At 41.7% G+C, this 18,887-nt stretch overlaps 1 protein-coding gene across 5 annotated transcripts in view; it reads left to right on the forward strand.

Moving 5' to 3' along the window:
* Positions 1 to 17,994, forward strand: part of KIAA0226L (KIAA0226-like ortholog) — a 44,708-nt gene extending 26,714 nt beyond the window's left edge. For 4 of the 5 annotated variants that reach the window (XM_012723299.1, XM_012723298.1, XM_012723300.1 and 1 more), the window contains 10 exons: positions 1,011 to 1,112; positions 1,609 to 1,669; positions 2,306 to 2,438; positions 3,818 to 3,963; positions 5,921 to 5,985; positions 10,968 to 11,206; positions 11,995 to 12,056; positions 14,162 to 14,315; positions 14,864 to 14,954; positions 16,543 to 17,994. In XM_012723299.1, coding sequence (XP_012578753.1) covers positions 1,011 to 1,112; positions 1,609 to 1,669; positions 2,306 to 2,438; positions 3,818 to 3,963; positions 5,921 to 5,985; positions 10,968 to 11,206; positions 11,995 to 12,056; positions 14,162 to 14,315; positions 14,864 to 14,954; positions 16,543 to 16,655 — 1,166 coding nt within the window. In that variant the 3' untranslated portion in view covers positions 16,656 to 17,994. Of the gene's footprint in view, positions 1 to 1,010; positions 1,113 to 1,608; positions 1,670 to 2,305; positions 2,439 to 3,817; positions 3,964 to 5,920; positions 5,986 to 10,967; positions 11,207 to 11,994; positions 12,085 to 14,161; positions 14,316 to 14,863; positions 14,955 to 16,542 lie in introns of those variants that run through there. The other variant, XM_012723301.1, reaches the window with a different exon arrangement.
* The last annotated feature ends 893 nt before the right edge of the window (positions 17,995 to 18,887 follow it).

Raw genomic sequence — 18,887 nt, forward strand, 5'->3', positions numbered from 1 at the left:
GCTGGAATCGAACTCATGCGGAAGTGGCTTAGGCTTCTTAGTGCTGTGCTTTAACCTGCTGTGCCACCAGGGAGGGCAGTGCTGTTTTAACCTGCTGAGCCACCTGGGAGGGCCCTTCCCACCCCTTTTGATCCCATTCCCCTCTCCACCCAGTGTTCTGGGTGTTCCTGTAGGCTGTAGCCAGCCCCTGCCTGCCCCAGTGGTGGCAAGAAGGCTGAGTCTTATCCTTCTCACAGGTCTTTTCTCCCTCCCCCCTCCCCCAGGTTATGTTTTAGTCCCGCTCCCTTCCACACCGTACCAATCAACCTGCTGACCTTTGTTGTTTCACCCTCTGGGGTTTTCAGTTGTTTCAGCTTTTCCCAGTTGCTTTCAGAATTTTTTTCTCCTCCTTTTCTTTCCTTGGTCAAGGTGTTCTGGGTTTGTAGAGGGGGGAAGGTGGACAGGGTCCTGGTCACTATCTCCCACTCATTTCTTCCTCAGTTGCTCTCACCTTCCTCCTGCTTCCCCTGGGTGGCTAATCCTGTTAAGAACATCTGGGTCTTGGCTGGAGGCTGCATTTCCCCCCCCCCCCTTATTTACTGTATCCAAGAGAGAACTTAATCCCAGTGACTCTTTTCTATTGTGTTGGTGATGTCCTTGATGGCTTTTAAAAAAAGATTTATTTATTTATGCATACAGAAGTGGGGTACCGGCCAGAGGTGGGGAACAGAACAGGCAGACTGATGAAATACACTGTTGAGGGGAGCTGTGGGTGAGACAGGAGATGTCTGCTGTGACATGTGAGTCATCTCCCTAGCTGGGTATCTAACTTGCGTTGAAGTGGCTGCAGCTAGCTTTGTAGTGCTGGGCTTTAATCCTTTGCTCCACCAGGGAGTACCATTATGAACTTTTTTAGTGTAGTTTTTCAAATATACTTAGGAGTAGAATTTATTATGAAACTCCATCTACTCATCAGTGTTTCAGTCTTTCGTTTTCTTCTTATGTGAAGTGCCTTTTCTTCTTTTTTCTAGGTTGTGCTGTATTACAGGTTAGTCCTGTGATTGAACCACCTACTTACTATGATGCAGTGAAAGCAACCTGCAAATACGACTTGGATGAATCTGTTATTTCAGGTGAGATTTCAGAACTCAGTAGATATGAGTAGGACCACCCCCCACTCCCTGCTCCCGCACACACATGTATGGTCAACCATTACCCAATGCCACATTAGAGTGGCATTTGAGGACACTTCTCCCAAGACCAGATTATGTCCCTGATAAAAATAAATAATAAATAAATAAATAAATAATATGTTCTTCTGTTTCCAGTATCTTAAGAGTTAATTTCTCATTTAGTTGTAGAATTAAATGCAAAAATCAAGTATTCATATTTAGTTGGCTTCTCAGTTATATTCTGGTAACTTTTTAGATGAGTTTATTTCGAAATCCCATCTTTGGTGATTTGCTGCAGTGTCAGTAGAAATCTAAAGTACCAGAAGTTTGGCACTACTGAACAATTAATTGTTTCTTTTTGAGAGGTAGAGAGCTCTTGTGTTCTTCTTATAATATTGACTATGATTTAGGGAAACAGACTGAAGACTTCACTACTCTTTCTTTCATTTTCACACAGAACTTGGAGAGTTTAGCAATACAACCGAAAACGATGGATGTTCACACAGCTCTTCTCAGAGGTATCTGCTTCCACTTCCATGTGCAGTAAACCCATACTACCCCCCCCCCACTTTTGAGACTTTGTAACCTGAGCCCCTGAGGTCATGGGCCACATTGGCCAGTTACAATGACAGGGATTGCCACTTAGAAATGAAGAGGCACACTGAACTTTCGAGGTATTCTCACAGCATTTATAAATTTGTAGCTATTCTCATTTGATGCTCATGGATAAACTGAGCATTTTTGTTTTTAACGTAATTTTGCAGATGTGAAAACTGAGGCTCATGTGGCCCTCAGGGTGCAATACTGTCAAATAGGACTTGAAGTTAAGTTTCCTGAGTCCAAAGCCAATGCTTTTTTTTATTTTTTTTAACCATCACACCTTCAAGCTTCAGTAAATAAAAGCTACTTTTGTGATCACGGAAGAACTGTACAGTGAGAAAATTGAGTGCTTGACGCATTTTCTCCTCAAAGATCTCTCCTCTGAGTTTTTGGAGAGGGAAGGGGAATTGAAAATCTAAAGGCCCTTAACATAGAGGGGCATGGATATAAATATAAAATGATTATACATATATTAAATAAAATATAAATATGAAGTGCATATAAATATAAAACATGAATACAGTTTTCTACTATTTGTATCGCTTACATTTCAGTGTCATTTGTGAGCCAAACTTCAGTTCTGTGGAGCTAATAGCCAAAGAGCTGTACCGAGTGTTTCGTAAGTGCTGGATGTTATCAGAAGTTAATCATCGCTATTCAGGTTCTCCCAATGCAGTTAGCTCAGTAGTAAGTATCAGAATGTATTGCTTTGCATCGGAAGTTCCTCAGTTGTCATTTTGCCTTTCACTTCAGACATGTTTGTGCTTCTTTATATGGTGACTAGGTGTTGAGGGAGACCCAAAATGAAGGATAAAACTGGTATTTATTGAGTGCCTGGTATACACCCAGAATGCACCCAGAAATGGGCTCAGCAACTCATGTTTTCATCCTCTTAAGCTTCCTGTTAGGTATGTGTCAGTGTTACTTTTATTTTAAAGTGTTAGTTTCAGATCACCAGTGGGACTGGTCTTTGACAGAGAGGAGTTGTGTCCATGCTGAGGAATTTTGAAGTCCAGGCTGGCCCCTTGTATGATGCCCTGCCCCCTCTCAGTGAGCAGCCTGCTTGCTGTTGGAACTTATGGCCTCTGCTAAAATAAGGGGAGAGGACAGAACACTGGTAGCGCAAGGGAGGGGAACTTAAAGGGAGTATGAGCAGGCCGGTCAGAAACTTGTGGAAAGACATCTTGGAAAAGTGCACTGAAGCCACAGTGCCCTGGGGGTACCTGGTGTGTTGCAGAGTGATTTGCTGTGCCTGGAAAATGCCTTTACCTGTGTCTCTGTGTGTAAATGGAGTACATGTTGGTCTTCAAGGGGGATAGTAGTCCTACTGTGGAGGATGCCGAATGCTAATTTGAGGGGGTTGCATTTTTTTTTTAAGATTTATTTATTTGTGCATACAAAACTAGGGTACAGGCCAGAGGTACAGTTGTGGTGAGAGGATTCACCAGAGACAGAGTGGGGAGCAGAACAGGCAGATCAACGAAGTACACTGCTGAGGGGAGCAGCCAACTGGTCAGGAGAGGTCTGTGGTGCTATGTGGGTCACCTCCAGGGCAGGCGGGGATCGAACTCATGCTGAAGTGGCTTTAACTTCTTAGTGCTGCGCTTTAACCCACTGCGCCACCAGGAAGGGCCCTAGGTTTGCATTTTTAATGCTAATGGGAAAGTTTAATGGTTTGAAGGGGAGTCCCAGAATATTTCTAGAATGGGCTCAGTGGAGCCGTTTCTGAGAACCTCTGACAACAGCAGGGACTTCTCTTTGGCTGTGAGTCTGTGAGTCTGTTGACTAGGTGGGGTAGACATCTGTCCTGTGTGAAAGTAGCCCCACTTACAAGCTGACTTACAGAGATTTGATGTATAGATACAAATGACCTAACCAAAAATACTATGAAAAATGACCCCAGCTTGATGTGTGTCAAGCAGTTGTTCCTTAGGGAGCAACTGGAAAGCAGCTTTAACTTTTCATGCTAATTTTTAATGTTGGAAACACATTTGAATGTCGTTTTTACTTCAGTTGCTAAAACTTGCTAGCTTAACTGGTTTCTATATCCCCTTCTGTGTTAACAGGTTGTCAATGAAGAGAATATGCCAAAAGACCTTGAATCTAGTGTGAATGTGGTGCAAGAAATTAAATTTCAGTCGAGGATCAGAGGGACTGACGACTGGGCACCCCCTAGGTTTCAAATCATATTTAATATTCACCCACCACTCAAGTAAGTCTGGGAACCCAATCCAATATAAACAAGTTGTGATAGATCCCATGTGACTCACTGTGGAAGCAAGTACTTCCTCCCACCCCCACCTCCCCACCCCCTCACACACAAAAAAGAATATGTTAAGAGATAGGAAATTTTGTTTTAGGAAAAGGAAAGTTAGGTCAGCTTTTTTAGCACCGCGCTTATCATGGGTTTTTGGGGGGTCCTGTAGCGCTATCATGGGCTTTTGGGGGGTCCTGTCGCTCTACTTATGACCATTACATATCAATTGAAAATTAAATCTTCTTTAATGGATGTTTAAAGTGAATATTATTAAGTCTTCCTTAAAGGTCATATGCAAGTGTGTCATCATTTTACACTATCTGTTTCCTAGTATAGTGTGAAACAAGAATAATTAATAATTTTTTTAAAAAGGAAAATTTCGGGCCCTCCCTGGTGGCGCAGCGGGTTAAAGCACTGCACTAAGAAGCTTAAGCCACTTCTGCATGATTTCGATCCCTGCCTGCCCGGGAGGTGACCACAAGGTTCGGCAGACCTCTCCTGACCCGCCCGCTGCTCCCCTCAGCAGTGTACTTCACCCATCTGCCTGTTCTGCTCCCCACTCTGTCTCTGGTGAATCCTCTCACCCTCCGCATCTCTGGCCTGTACCCCAGTTCTGTATGAATAAATAAATAAATCTTAAAATAAAAAAAAAGGAAAATTTCATCTTTAGGAGACCCATCGTTAAGAAATGTAACAAATATAGTATTTTAATTTTTTTCTAAGAAATAATAGAATCCTTAGAGACAAAACTGCTGAGACTAAAAGAAATAAATTCATTTGTGTATGTATTACATCCACACACACACACATATATTTAAAGTGGTTAATTTATTTTTCTGAGTGTGCATGGCATTTATAGACAAAGGAACATTTTAACCAACTCCAAATTTTCCGTACTTCTTATTTGTATTTAATTGGGTGTGCAAACTGCAGAGCTGTAAAGGGGCTTGGAAGGATCATTGCATGTACTCTGTATACATATTTAATGTCCTGCTTTCTCTTTTTCTTTCAAGAGGATGCTTTGGTGCTCCTTGGGCAAAGCACCCTCTCCAGGCCTCTTGAGATTTCACATTCTAAGGCACATGGCCAGAAATTCTGCATATTTTTACCTGTCACATTTACTGACCCCAGATAATAATAAAATTTAAGAAATTTCTTGGCTTTTACAAATAGCATGTGAAATTGTGGCATCAACAGTTTGCTAGAAAGCACAATAATAGATGATCTTTTATGTTATATTTTATGGCTTTGCCTTATATTTTCTAACTGATATCTTTGCATCTGTCAGTGAATTTCCCAAAGGCATTGTCTTTTGGTGTCTTGTCTTCATGAATTTTCATACATTCTGTGTCTAGTTCTCTCTGAAGAAAGAAAACTATGTGCAGTGGAGAGTTTTTCAAGACCCTTTGGTGGTACAGTTATTTGTGATACTGACTTTGCTGTTAAAAGAGCCAAAAATGTTAGCCCAAAAACATCACTGAAATATTCTTTTTCTTTTTTTTTTAAGATTATTTTTTTATGCATACAAGAACTGGGGTACAGGCCAGAGGTGTGTGTGGGGGTTTGAGAGGATTCACCAGAGACAGAGGGGGGAACAGAACAGGCAGATCTACTGAAATAGACTGTTGAGCAGAGTAGCAGGCCTGACAGGAGAGGTCTGCCATTCTGCCATGTGGGTCACCTGTCTGATGGGAATTGAACTTGTGCTGCAGTGGGTGTGGATAGCTTCATAGTGCTGTGCTTCACCCCTTGCACCACCAGATGAAAAATCTCAAATCTCTTTCCCAAATGAAAAATGACAAAATTAAAGTCCCCAAGACAAGAAAAGTGTCATGATGTCAGTTTCTTTTCCAGTCAGTGAAAAGTGTTCATGGCCTTTTCTGAAATGTGACTTATCATTTTCTGTACTCAGGAGGGACCTTGTGGTAGCAGCCCAGAATTTTTTCTGTGCCGGCTGTGGAACACCAGTAGAACCTAGTAAGTATGGGCAATGAATGACCTATTTATTATGTGATGACAGGACAAAGAACAACAGAGTTGGGCAGTACATTGTTTTTGTGAGGATATCTTTGGTAATAAATTGTGATAAGAACTTCATGGCATTGCACCTCTTTCAGGTAGAGACCTTTGTGACCTACAGGGTCATGTAATAGCCTACCAACTTTGGACTCTGTCTCTTATATCTACTCCTGCTGGCTACTCAGCTGCAGTTACAAGTTCTCCCTACTATTGCTTTGGAAGTGTCTGGCTCATTTCTACTAAGGGTTATGTGGTTTACTCTGCCTGAAATGGCCCTCCCCACACTCATCTCCATGACTGGTTCCTTAACTTCCTTCGTGTCTTCACTCTCACTCAAAAGTGATGAGGTTTTCCCTGGATGCCCTACTGGAAACATTCATCTCACCACACACTAACAGATGCATGTTTAATTTATATCACTCTTCCTTTTTTTCTTTTTTTTTCTTTTGTTCTAGTGCAGAGAGGACAGATAGACTGTCTGATTTACTCATTGCTTTTTCCGTTGTTCCTCCTAGAGTACCTGGAATTTGTTGAATGAGTGATAGGCTTATCATTGAGCTGCCCAAACACTTTTGACAATTTGAAAGCGTGAAGGAATCATTTCTAGGCCAGTGGAAGCTTAGCAAATCAGGCTTAACCTGAGAGTGGGGATCACTTGTTCAGCTGTGAGGATACCCGTAGGACTGACCTACGGAGGTGTTGGAAAAAGGATTTTTGCTGGAAATTATTTCCTTGTTCTCTGATTAGGTAGTCTTGGAAGGAAGAAGACTTAGAGGCGTTCCATCTTAAGAAATAAAGTAGCAAGCAGAAATCTATTTGGGTTTCCTTCTATCACATTGAGTGACAATGGCTCAATGGCTGCCCTGGATTATAGTTGTAACTGATTTTCTTTAACTGACTCATCTTCCCAGATAATCTAACAGGCACTGTCTATTTGGTTAACCACGGTATCCAAGTGCTTCTGTAAACACTGAGTACATGAGTCATAAGCTTTGGACATGTTGATATGATTCTACTTTCTAAGTACTTTTTCAAATATGAAAATGTGACTATACACGATTGGTACAAATGTGGTCTTTCCCTCATGCTTTATTACAAGAAGCCATAGTCATAGAAAGGGCAATGAATGCGACTACAGAGAAAGTTAAGAACATTCCGGAATTTAGATTAAGGGAACTTAGTCTGGATGTGTAAACTGGTAGTGAGAGATTTCAAAAGGAAGTGATAGTCACAGAAGATTGTGTTAGGGGGAATCATCATGTGCAAAGGGTCAGTGGCTACTACAAAAAAAAAAAAAAATCCTATGCAGCTGGAGATTAAGAGGGAGAAAATTTCCTGCAGAGCTAGGCAGAGCACTAGGACTATTGGAAAAAATATTAGCAACCATGTAAACAATTTTTACATTTCCTGTGGACCTCTTACAGTTCTTAAAACCTTTTTTTTTTTTTATGTTGGGACACCTTTAGAAGTAAAGAAGAGATGCAAAAGTGACAGTGACACCCCATACACCATTTATCCAATTTCCCCTGATGTTAATATCCCACATAATCACAGTATAATGACCAAACCTGAGAAATTAGCATTGGTACCATCCTATGAATTGAGAGCTACAGTCTATGCTCAGATTTCACCAGCTTTTCACTGATGCGGTTCTTAGCGGTTCTTGGCTACAGTTTAGTATTCAACATTGGGTTGATCATGTCTATTTATTTCCCTCTATAGCTTCAGTGCACATCAAGACACTTGAAAAGTAAATCAGTAGACATGACAGTGTGACATTTTATCCTTGAACACTTCAGGACCTTCTAACAATAATGGTGAAACAGCTGTCACACCAAACAAAATTACAATTTTCTAATGTGGTCTAATGCTAATCCATATTCACTTGTTGTCCTTAAGATGTCGTTCATAACTAATTTTCCCATCTGGATTCCAACCAAATTTCATAGAGGGCATTTAGTTATTATTTCTCTTTAATCAATTTTATTCTAGAATTGTACTATACACTGTGGTAACTATAAGCCCATGTGGCTATTTAAAATTAAATTCATTCAAATTAAAAGTCCAGTTTCTCAGGCACACTAGCTACATTTCAAGTGCTTAATAGCCATGTGTGGCCAGTAGCTACTGTATCAGATTAAACAGAGAAAACATTGCATTTTCACAGAAAGTTCTCTTAGACACCACTGTTATAGAAATTTTCTCTCCTGTTTTTTTTTTTTTTTTTTTTGTCAATTACTTTGCCTTTGCCTAAGATGAAAACTGGTATGCATAGATAAATAAAATCTTTTTTTTTCTTTTTTAAAAGATGAAAACAATTATGATTTGGCTCAGGGTTTCTCAAAGCCAGGGCAGTTGGCTGCCGCATGTCGTTTGTGCTGTAAGATGTTTTGCAGCCTCACAGTCAGCACTGGCCGCTCCTCAACTACAAGGATCCAAAATACATCTATACATTTCAAGTGTTCTTTGGAGAAGGTGGAGAGTCTTTCCTGATTGAGAACACTGTTTAGGATGCTTTGTTTTGTTTTAATTAAAGAATTGAAGAAGTAAAAAAGAGATAAAATTTATTCTGTAATGATAATATAATGCTTAGTATATCTATTCAATGAAACTTGATGGAATTTAGTATTTCGAATGTTAGGGAAAGAAGAATTATATCAGGAAAATTTATTAGCTCCCTCTGACCTTCTCTGTCTTCCAATTTTGTTAAGTATTTTCAGAAATAAGGAGTTCAGTGGCCAACGAATACCTCCTGGATATGTGCCAGATAGAATAAAATACCTGCACTAGATAAACTTCATTCAGGCATAAGTTATAACACTGTTAGTTCTGAATTCAAGGTATGAATCAACAATATATCTTAAATAAGCCATCTTTAAACAGAAACCAAAGTTATATTTTAATCTGGTGAAAAAAATGTTCCCAGAGGCTCACAGAACCCACACCCTGTATTTCTCCAAGAAACAATGCTTCCGCATTCACTAATTCACCGTTCGTGGTAACTTTATGCAGTAATAACTACAAATAATAAGACTCAATCTATTTGTTTGTTTGCATTTAAAAATCAGCTCTGAGTTTGACCTGGGTCTGAGAGATAATGTGGGCAAATGTGAAGGCATTTGTTCCTCTCTTATTCCTTCCATTGATGAAGGCAGATGAGGAGGATGGCAAATAGCTGGAACTTCAGCAGCCTGTGGGTTGGAATCCTTCTTGTCTGCTTACTGTTTGTTTATCTCTGGCATGTGACTTAACAACATTGTCTGTGCTTTCACCCACGAAATAGAGGAAGTGATAGTCCCTCACAGAGATACCAGCACAAATGCTGTGGTATACATATGTCAGACTTTTAACCAGTGAGGTACACCAAGGAAGTATTCAATTAAGCTTTGCTCCTGTAGTCATCCCAGTTTATTTTTAATCATTATAAGGCAACTAACTATATTTAGAATCTATAGTGTGCTAGGCACTACGGTAGCTGCTTTTGTATCCATTGTCCCGTTTAATCCTCCCATGTGTGTCAACTAATATTTGCATTGTTCCTTATGATATATATTTTTAAAGATTAATTTATTTATGTATACAGAACTGGGGTACAGGCCAGAGGTGCAGGTGCAGTAAGAGGATTCACGAGAGGCAGAGTGGGGAGCAGAACAGGCAGATCAACGAAGTACACTGCTGAGGGGAGCAATGGGTGGGTCAGGAGAGGTCTGCTGTGCCATGTAGGTCACCTCTGGGCTGGGGATCGAACTCATGCTGAAGTGGCTTTAGCTTCTTAGTGCTGTGCTTTAACATGGCGTGCCACCAGGGAAGGTCCTCCTTATGATATATATTTTTAAAGATTTATTTATTTATTCATACAGAACTGGGGTACAGGCCAGAGATGCGGAGGGTGAGAGGATTCACCAGAGACAGAGTGGGGAGCAGAACAGGCAGATCTATGAAGTACGCTGCTGAGGGGAGCAGCGGGCGGGCCAGGAGAGGTCTGCCCCGCCATGTGGATCTCCTCAGGGGAAGGCAGGAATGGAACTCATGCGGAAGTGGCTTAAACTTCTTAGCTCTGTGCTTTAACTGGCTGAGCCACCAGGGAGGGCCCTGTCCTTATGATATTTTAATTAAAAAAAAAATCCGTGAGTTTGAGCTTGTTCCTCTTACATTCTAGTGTTAAGGAAGAGATTCAAAGACTTAACTGCTGTACCAAGGTATTTGTTGCATTAGTCTCCAAACCATTTGTTTGTTAATTAGTTGTAAAAGTAACAGCTCTGCAGCTTCTAATCTGTGACAGTCCTAGTAACTAAAGTGCTGTTTCACTCTTTTAATGTGTATGTTTTTCATTGTTATTGAAGATGTTTTTCACAGCCTTGCCCCTAATCTGCATTTAATCTTTCTGTGCATTGTCTTTTGCCATACTTTGGGCATTTATATCCTGTTCCTCACTGGTTTATCCAAGAACTCTTGGTGGGTACAACTTCCTGACCTTGGGTAGGTCTTTGCAAGTCACAGACCGCTTTTCAGCCATGTGACATCCTTTGTCCAGTTTTGAGTAGCTGTGGGCTTAGGGCAGTTTGCCTGAAAAGATCTCCACTTGCCTTCAGTGCTACCAGGGAGAGGTGGAGTCTGAGCTCCCACCAGATTTCTAGACCTTAAATCTAACGTCCTTTCGACTACATCGAGTTTACAACACTGTCTTTCACATTCTGAGTATTGGAGAGGATGTTTTTTTCCCAAGGTCTGTTCCACAAAAGCCAACTTCATGAATGGCTTTGATTTAAGGTCTCCAGTCCCTGTCCTCACTTTCCCAACTGCTGTGAGGCAGAGTGTGACATGATATTAGCAATAGGAAACAGCCGCCTTTCCACCCTTGGGTGGGTATTGAGAGTGGGGAGAGAGGAGTTGATCTTCAGCGCTGGCTGAGCGGCACTTTTTACTCCTGTGATCTGCAGAGTTTGTGAAGCGGCTCAGGTATTGTGAGTACCTGGGAAAGTATTTCTGTGACTGTTGCCACACCTGCATGGAGTCCTGCATCCCTGCCCGCATCCTGATGGCATGGGACTTTAAGAAGTACTACGTCAGCAACTTCTCCAAATGGCTGCTGGACAGCATTTGGCATCAGCCTGTTTTCAACTTGCTGAGCATCAACCGCAGCCTGTATACGAAGGCCAAGGAGCTGGACAGACTGAGGGTGAGCTGCTTGCTGCCCCTGCCCTGGGGCAGCATATACACTGCATGTCCACTTCAGGAGGTCACACAAACTGTGCCAGGCAGATTGGCCTTCAAGCCTGTGAAACTGAAGCATAGGGTCTTCTGCATACAAGGGGTCTTTCATACAGTTTCGCATTTTCACCTAGCTTTGAATATTTTTTATTTGTTTATTTTTATTTATGCATACACGAAATGGGGATAGGCTAGAGATGCGGGGGTGGAGTGGGGGGAGAGGATTCACCAGAGACAGAATGGGGCGCATTACAGGCAGATGGCAGATCTACTGAAATACACTGCTGAGGGGAGCAGCAGGTGAGACAGGAGAAGTCTGCCCTGCCCTGTGGAAGGGGATGGAACTTGTGCAGCAGTGGCTAGTGATAGCTTGATTGTGCCAAGGCTTAAAAGGCCACCAGGGAAGGCCCTTTATTATTTTTAAATTAAGCTGTTTTAAATATTACTTTAAAATAAAAAGTTTATGATGAACCTCATGCTAATTTTATATGCACACACATAGTGAAATGTTTATTAATTGAACTAACTTGAATATTATCCTATGTGATATAGTTATCATGTGTGTGTGTGTGTGTGTGTGTGTGTGAAAAATGAGAGTGTCTGAAACCGACTCTTTGTAAATTTTGAGTATTTAATAAAACTAATCTCAGAGAATCATAGCATCTCAGGTTAGAAATAGTATTTAATTTTGATTTACATATCTCCAATTGTCTTGCAACACATGTAACCCTTTCCATCTTTGTTTGCTTACATTAGGAAACCCAGGAACAGCTTTTTCATATTAAGAAGCTGTTGAAGACCTGCAGGTTTGCTGAAAGGTACCACCACTGGGCAGTTGGCCATGAGGTGGGAGGATTTATAACATCCACCCCTCCACCCCACAAACTCTGTGTGCCTCAGAGTCTTTCTCCTCCAATACCAGCCCCTCTCAGTACAGCAGTTACCTCCTGCTGTTCCTTGGAATGCAGACCCTTTCTATGGAGTTACCAAACCTCTAGCAGTGAATTTAACATAAGAGGAAAGGGCCATACAAGGAGAAAACAACTCTATTCAATTTAAGTTGTTATTATTTTAAATTGTGGTAAAATACACAAAACAAATTCTTGTATATAAACAAAAAATATTTTTAAATAGAAAGAGAGATCATTAAAAGGGTTGAGATTATTTGTTATGACTGGATAAAATGGTAGATTTCTAAAACTTACTTTATTTAAATGCTATTTTAAAACAGTTTTCAGTTTCTAATCCTTATGTAATGATATGTGCTCTTGAAGTAAATTTCTAACATGTTTTCTATAATCATTGAGCCTCCAGCTATACCTCATGTCATTGGTGTGACGGGTTAACTGCTTCTCAGTCGCAGTCTCATTTTTCTCATCTGTGACATGGAACGATCCTCACAATTCTTACAGCCTAAAAAAATGCCATGAATGCCATTCTGTACTTCAGACAAAAATCAGCAGGATTCATATTAAATCAGGGAGAAAGTCAGCAAAAACAGGTTCTAGCCAGCCTATAGACACGTGCATGGCTCCTGAGGTGACACTTAACTCATAAGGCTTGGGATGGACAGAGAGCAGCAGGGCTTTCTGAAGGAAAAAGCCAATTAAAAAAAAAAAAAAAAAGTCAGCAAAGAAAAGGGGTCAGGTGGCCCTCCCTGGTGGCCAGCGGGTTAAAGCACAGCACTGAGAATCTAAAGCCGCTTCTGCATGAGTTCGATTCCCGCCTGCCCCGGAGGTGACCACATGGTGTGGCAGACCTCTCCTGACCCGCCCGCTGCTCCCCTCAGCAGTGTACTTCCTCGATCTGCCTGTTCTGTTCCCCACTCTGTCTCTGGTGAATCCTCTCACCCTCCACATCTCTGGCCTGTACCCCAGTTCTGTATGCACAAATAAATAAATCTTAAAAAAAAGGGGGGGTGTCAGGAAGCCTCCAGCAGAGGAAGCAGTGCTAGTGTGCTCCCCATAGTCTGGATGGGGAACTGCACTTTGGCGTCACTGGATTGTCAAATCTAGTGGCTGCAGTGGCTGAGCTGGGCTGGCCTGGCAGGCATGCTCTGCACAGCAGTACTCCTTATAGAATGAGGGAGTTCAGGAGGAGCTCAAACTGGTTGGGGGAGGTTACATCGGCTTGGCTGGCCTTGGGTGCCTGTGACCAACTGACACTGGAATCTTTTTTTAAGATTTATTTGTGCTTACAGAACTGGGGTACAGGCCAGAAGTGCAGGGGCAGTGAGAGGCTTCACCAGAGACAGAGTGGGGAGCAGAACAGGCAGATTCATTAAGTACATTGCTGAGGGGAGCAGCAGGTGGTCAGGAGAGGGCTGCTGCTCCATGTGGATCACCTCTCTGGTGGGGCTTGAACTCATGCTGAAGTGGCTTTAGCTTCTTAGTGCTGTGCTTTAACCCGCTGCGGCACCAGAGAGGGCCTGACAACATTTGAATCTTAAACTCAGACCTAGGCTCCTGGGCGTGGGGGAGTCCCACACCTGCTCCTGAGATGTCTTTCTCCTGCTGGCTGGGACAACTGTCAGAGGTCCTCAAGGCAGAAATTTAACTGAAATGGATAAAGTAGTAATTATCACCTCAGGACACATTTTTAAGACTTGAAAAACAATATTCAGTTTTGTTTTGTCTGAATGAGCAGCTGCAAGAGACATATTACTCTGCTTGTTCAGCTTTTGAGATCAGCTTTTAAGAAATTCTAACTTTTTGACTTTCAGGCAAACTTGCAAAATGTAAAGTGGTGAATAAGGTTAACTTGTACTAGAAATTGTTTAGAAAAAACTGAATCAAAAAGTCAAGTGTTAGTGCCAGGAGAAAAACAACTGCCTGTCCTACTCCACCCTCCACCCCGCCCCCCTTCCTTCTCCCTCAGCCTCTGTGTGGGTGGTTTGAATTCCTCTTCGCTTCCTCTCTGGCAGTGCATTACAGGAGTTTGAGCAGGTGCCCAGACACTTAACGGATGAACTCCACCTGTTTTCCCTGGAGGACCTGGTCAGAGTCAAGAAGGGACTGCTGGCACCCTCGCTCAAGGACCTTCTGAAAGCATCCCTCGCCCACGTGGCCAGCTGCGAGGTGAGGCCCCCCCAGGCTGTCCCTCAGGCAGCAGGGCCATGCTGGTGCTGTGCAATTACCTCATTCTTCCCTCATGACCCCTGAGGAAGGTGGTGGTCACATTGTCTCCATGTGGGGATAAATAGTTCAAAACTGTTGAGTAACAGGGCATGGACATCTTTGGTGGTCGGGCTGGGAAGAAGGCCCTGGGATGAGCACCACCGCGGCCTGGCAGTCCTGTGCTGCTGAGTCATGTGGGCTCCACCTGTCTCGAGCCAAATGGACTCAGGATCCAGTGGGACAGAAGCTCACACCTGTGCAGGTAGAGACTAGCACAGCTCCCACATGCAAAGTTGGATCCATTAAGAATGTGCATTTAAAACCCTTCTCTGGCACCTCTAACCACCTCGATATAGAATTTATTGTCCTTACCCATTCATTTCAGCAAGACATAATATTGTGTTTCTTCTAGAGTTTGGCACAATAGACATTGAGACACTGACACTTCTAAAAGTGCTATCAAAGTGGGGCTAACTCAGCTCCCCAGCTATTTCTTCCTTCTCTTTCAGCTATGTCAAGGAAAAGGCTTCATCTGTGAATTTTGCCGGAGTACAGCTGTTATTTTTCCATTTCAGACCTCAACATGTAGAAGATGTTCAGGTATTTTAATGATTTAATAAATAAATCTTAATAAATTAAGCTTAATAATAGCACAAAAGTGTAAGCATAAGTTAGATTAAGTGTAATAACATGCAAAATTAACTTAGTGGTCTAATCACAAAAGCACATGTTATTTCTTTAAAGTATAATAATACCGGTAGTGTTTTATGTTGGATTGGAGCAAATCAAGTTTTGGTTGCCAAGGGAAGCATATTTTCATGGGGCAGGGGTGAAAGGTAGCATTTCCTAGTAAAGAGTTTAGGGAGAAGAGAGGTGGTTGTGTTACAGGGTAGCCCAGAGTGGACTGGGTCGCTGTCTGTGGGGCCTCATCTGCGCACTCACAACTCAGGTACACTGCAGGGTCAATAACAGGTTTATTTACAAAAGGGGAAAGGAATAGGAAATAACCCACGGAAAGAGAGCAGGATACAAAGTAAGTGGAATACCTTACGGCTAGGCTGACTGACCACACCAAGTCGCGCGGTCCGGAAAGCTGCTTCCCTAGTGAGAGAGCGAGAGAGCTTTTCCCCCCAAATGTCCCAGAATTCCTGCTAGCTCTGCCCTTGGGTCCTCTCATTTCTCTCCCTGGTACTGCTGGGAGTTGTAGTTTCCAATCACTGGAGTAGGGTGTAGGGTCCAGAAAGCTGGAGTAGGGAGTAGAGTCCATAATATTCTGCAGAGTTCCTTTAGGACATCCTTCCCCTTAACAGTTGCTCTACGCATTTGCCCCAAGGTGTCTGTACTAGAAAAACTACAGTCACCCCTGTTTTGTGATTGGCCACAGTCATGTCCAATGTGAAGTATTGTCTCTGTCTCCTTTTATACTGCCATGCAGAGTTGAGTAGCTGTTACGGGTGCCACGTGGACTACGAGACCTAAAACATATACTACCTGATTTTACAGAAAAGATTGGCAGGCCCATGCTTTCTGTTTAATTACCTAACAAAATCCCAGGCTCTCTAAGCTGTCTCATGGGTGAGATCTGGGTATGAATTCTGCTCTCACCCTGATCTCAAGCCTACTAGGCAGCATCACAGGATGGGTTCTCCAGCAGAGAAGTTTGGGTCCAGTTTGCATGCACTCAGTTTACTGGGGTGTGTTCTTAGGTTCAACACCTTTGGGGTATGAAGGCAGCATAATTAAACAGAGGGAGAAGATGAACTGTGGTGTGGTTTTGATGGAGACTCATATATTTCAAAGGGACTCCAGAGTTAGGATGGCTGTCAGCATTGTCTAGTCACTGGATGTGGGCCAGTGTCAGCAAGGGGTCATGACGTTGAGAAAGGCAGCTCTCTCCAGTTAGGGCCATTTCCACAGAAAGGATGTTGCTTCTTGAGCCATCAGCCTCCAACAGTAAGTTGCTAAGGGAATGGGTCTTGGGTGGGTCTGGGGCGGGGGGCACTGTAGCACTCACAATATCAGACTGTCAGCTTCATGTTCATGACATAATGGGAGTTTGCAGTCCCTCCAAGTTTCAAACTGCCTGACTTCTTTTTGGAAGACCCTGGTGTCTGGATATAGACTCGCTTTGCATGTATGTGAGGAAACAAGGTAGCATGTTTGTTGATAGCTGTCCCTTTGCTTGCAGCATGTAGAGCTTGCTTTCACAAGGAGTGTTTCCAGTCCTCTGAGTGCCCCCGGTGTGCAAGGATCAAAGCGAGAAGAAAACTTTTGGAAAGTTTGCCCTCTGCAGCAACATAATATCTCTAAATATTGTGGAAAAGATTGTGAAAAACATGCATTATGTTAACTCCAGTTTCTGTGTATTATTGATAAGGTTGTTTTAGATATCAAGCATTTTCTATTAAGAAATAAATTTTCAATGGTTTATTGTATATATTTAATATTTTAAAAAGGAACTCAGACTTATTTGGGTAGCACAGGGTTGTCACTGGTGGCTCATTTTTATGAACGTTCAATGTTTTTGCTGCTATTTTTTAGAATCTTTTATACTTCTTAAATTGTATTTGAATAATTGTTTCTAGCTAATGTTGGAACCTCATTTTTATGAAGTATAACTGACAAGATAAATTACTCAGTTCCTCTTCCTGTAAAACTTATTATGTGAAACAGATTGCTATTTTAAGTGAACAAAAACATAACCAAAATTTTGTTTTCTCAGACTTTTTTCCTGACTTAAGTGTCATTTTGTATTTTTATCAGTCTTATAAATTTCACTTATTGCAGAATTTGTACAGAAAGTACATATTGTTTCTGCAGTCACATCTGTTTAAAGATGAGTTTGAAGGGCCTAGCAATGCATGGAAGTGCCACTGGACACAGTTGCCTCTAGATGAGCTCTTTTAGGTGACCAAATCAGGCCTACATTTGTCATCTCTAAGTCCAGGGGTGAGGGGGTGAGTAGAACTTCATCCCTAACCTTTAGGATTTTGTCTTATAGGTAAAAAACTGATCGTCAGATATTTTCAGACTTAAGTAGGCTATGGGAAATGATATTAATGAATATAATTCTAGTAATAATGTTAAAATAGATACCAGTTAACAAGTTTAGGTGAATGACTAAATCTTTATGAAATTTCTTTTTTCTAATATATCTTATATTTATATGCTGTATTCAAGCATTTCAAGCCTATTATTTTCTCTTGCATCTGACATATTTTCTCCTTGGGGAAGGACCTTGGATTTAGAAGTTTTTCAATCTACATTGTGGGTGTTACATCCTCCAGGATTCATAAAGCATTACTGAACCCTCTGTGTGAATTTTTCAAACAGCACAGCAGGCAATAAAGTGATACCGTTCACCCCCAACCCCATCCAGTCCTGTGTGCATATGTGTGTGTTTTATTAAGCAGGATAAAGTTAGACATGTGAAAATTACTGTCTCATCAATCTGGTGACTTCTCATTTTTTCATCTTTGTTTTCCATTCCAGATGCCTCTGCCAGAAATTTGCTCACATTCATTATTTAACCAAGATCTCTTTTAAGTAGAAATTTAAGCATGTGAGTTAGGATAAAATGAAATTTAAAAATGTTTTATATTTTTCTGTAGCTTATGTTTCCCATTAGTAAACAAGGATCAGTGTGGTGTTGGTATTCCTTGTAACAGTTCTATGAGGTTTATGTTAATATCTCCGTTTTATAGGTGAGGGAACTAAGGTTAAGAGAAATGATTTACCTAAGTTTACACAGTTGATGCATGGTGAATCTTGGGTTGGCTTTCAAATCTATTTGCTTCCAAAATCTATGTTTCCAGCCCCAATTTTTTCTACAGTCCCTTTGAGGTGACATGAACAAAATCACTTTAGCTTCTAAGTGATGTGTTTAGTGTTTGGCCACATTATCCCCTTGCATTGATTGAAGGAAGTAACAGCTTTTTGAGGTGTTGCATAAAGGGTGGAGGACTGGTACTTGTGACTGTGTGTGTGAGAAAGAGACACATATTTGATGTTAAGGAAGATGACACAACAGCTGCCAGAAAGTGATGCTTGGGATTTTTAAATTATTATTATTATGAGGAAAATGAAACGATTTAAATAACTACTTTACGTGTTTTGCTTAGACGTGGTTCTCCAACTATGGGAGTAGAAACTCCTCAGAGCTAGAGCGAGAGGCGTGCCTCACCCCATGTCAGTAGACTGGAGGAAAGTAACTAGTTGTGACACAGAAAGCACTTTCATGGGATTTGCTCTTTGCAGGCTTTTCTGTTCAGCTCTTCCTAGGCTGCTGGAAAGCAGAGGAAAACTTGATCTATATTACCAGTTCATCACCCACCACGAGGCATTGTGATAGTGTTGTGATCTCAATGATTTATTTGTCTGCTTTTGTACTCTTTTATGGGAAGTTCTAGTCACATGTCCTTTACAGTTATGATTTTCAGCTTCAAGTAGGGAGTTAGACCAGGAAGGTTCAAGGAGGGGTGAACTCTTACAATGCTGATCTGGTATGTTGACTTGAGAATTACTGGACTGCTT

The sequence above is a fragment of the Condylura cristata genome, unplaced genomic scaffold, assembly GCF_000260355.1.
Source record: "Condylura cristata isolate star-nosed mole 26May11 unplaced genomic scaffold, ConCri1.0 scaffold00010, whole genome shotgun sequence".
In the NCBI taxonomy this organism is placed as follows: domain Eukaryota; kingdom Metazoa; phylum Chordata; class Mammalia; order Eulipotyphla; family Talpidae; genus Condylura; species Condylura cristata.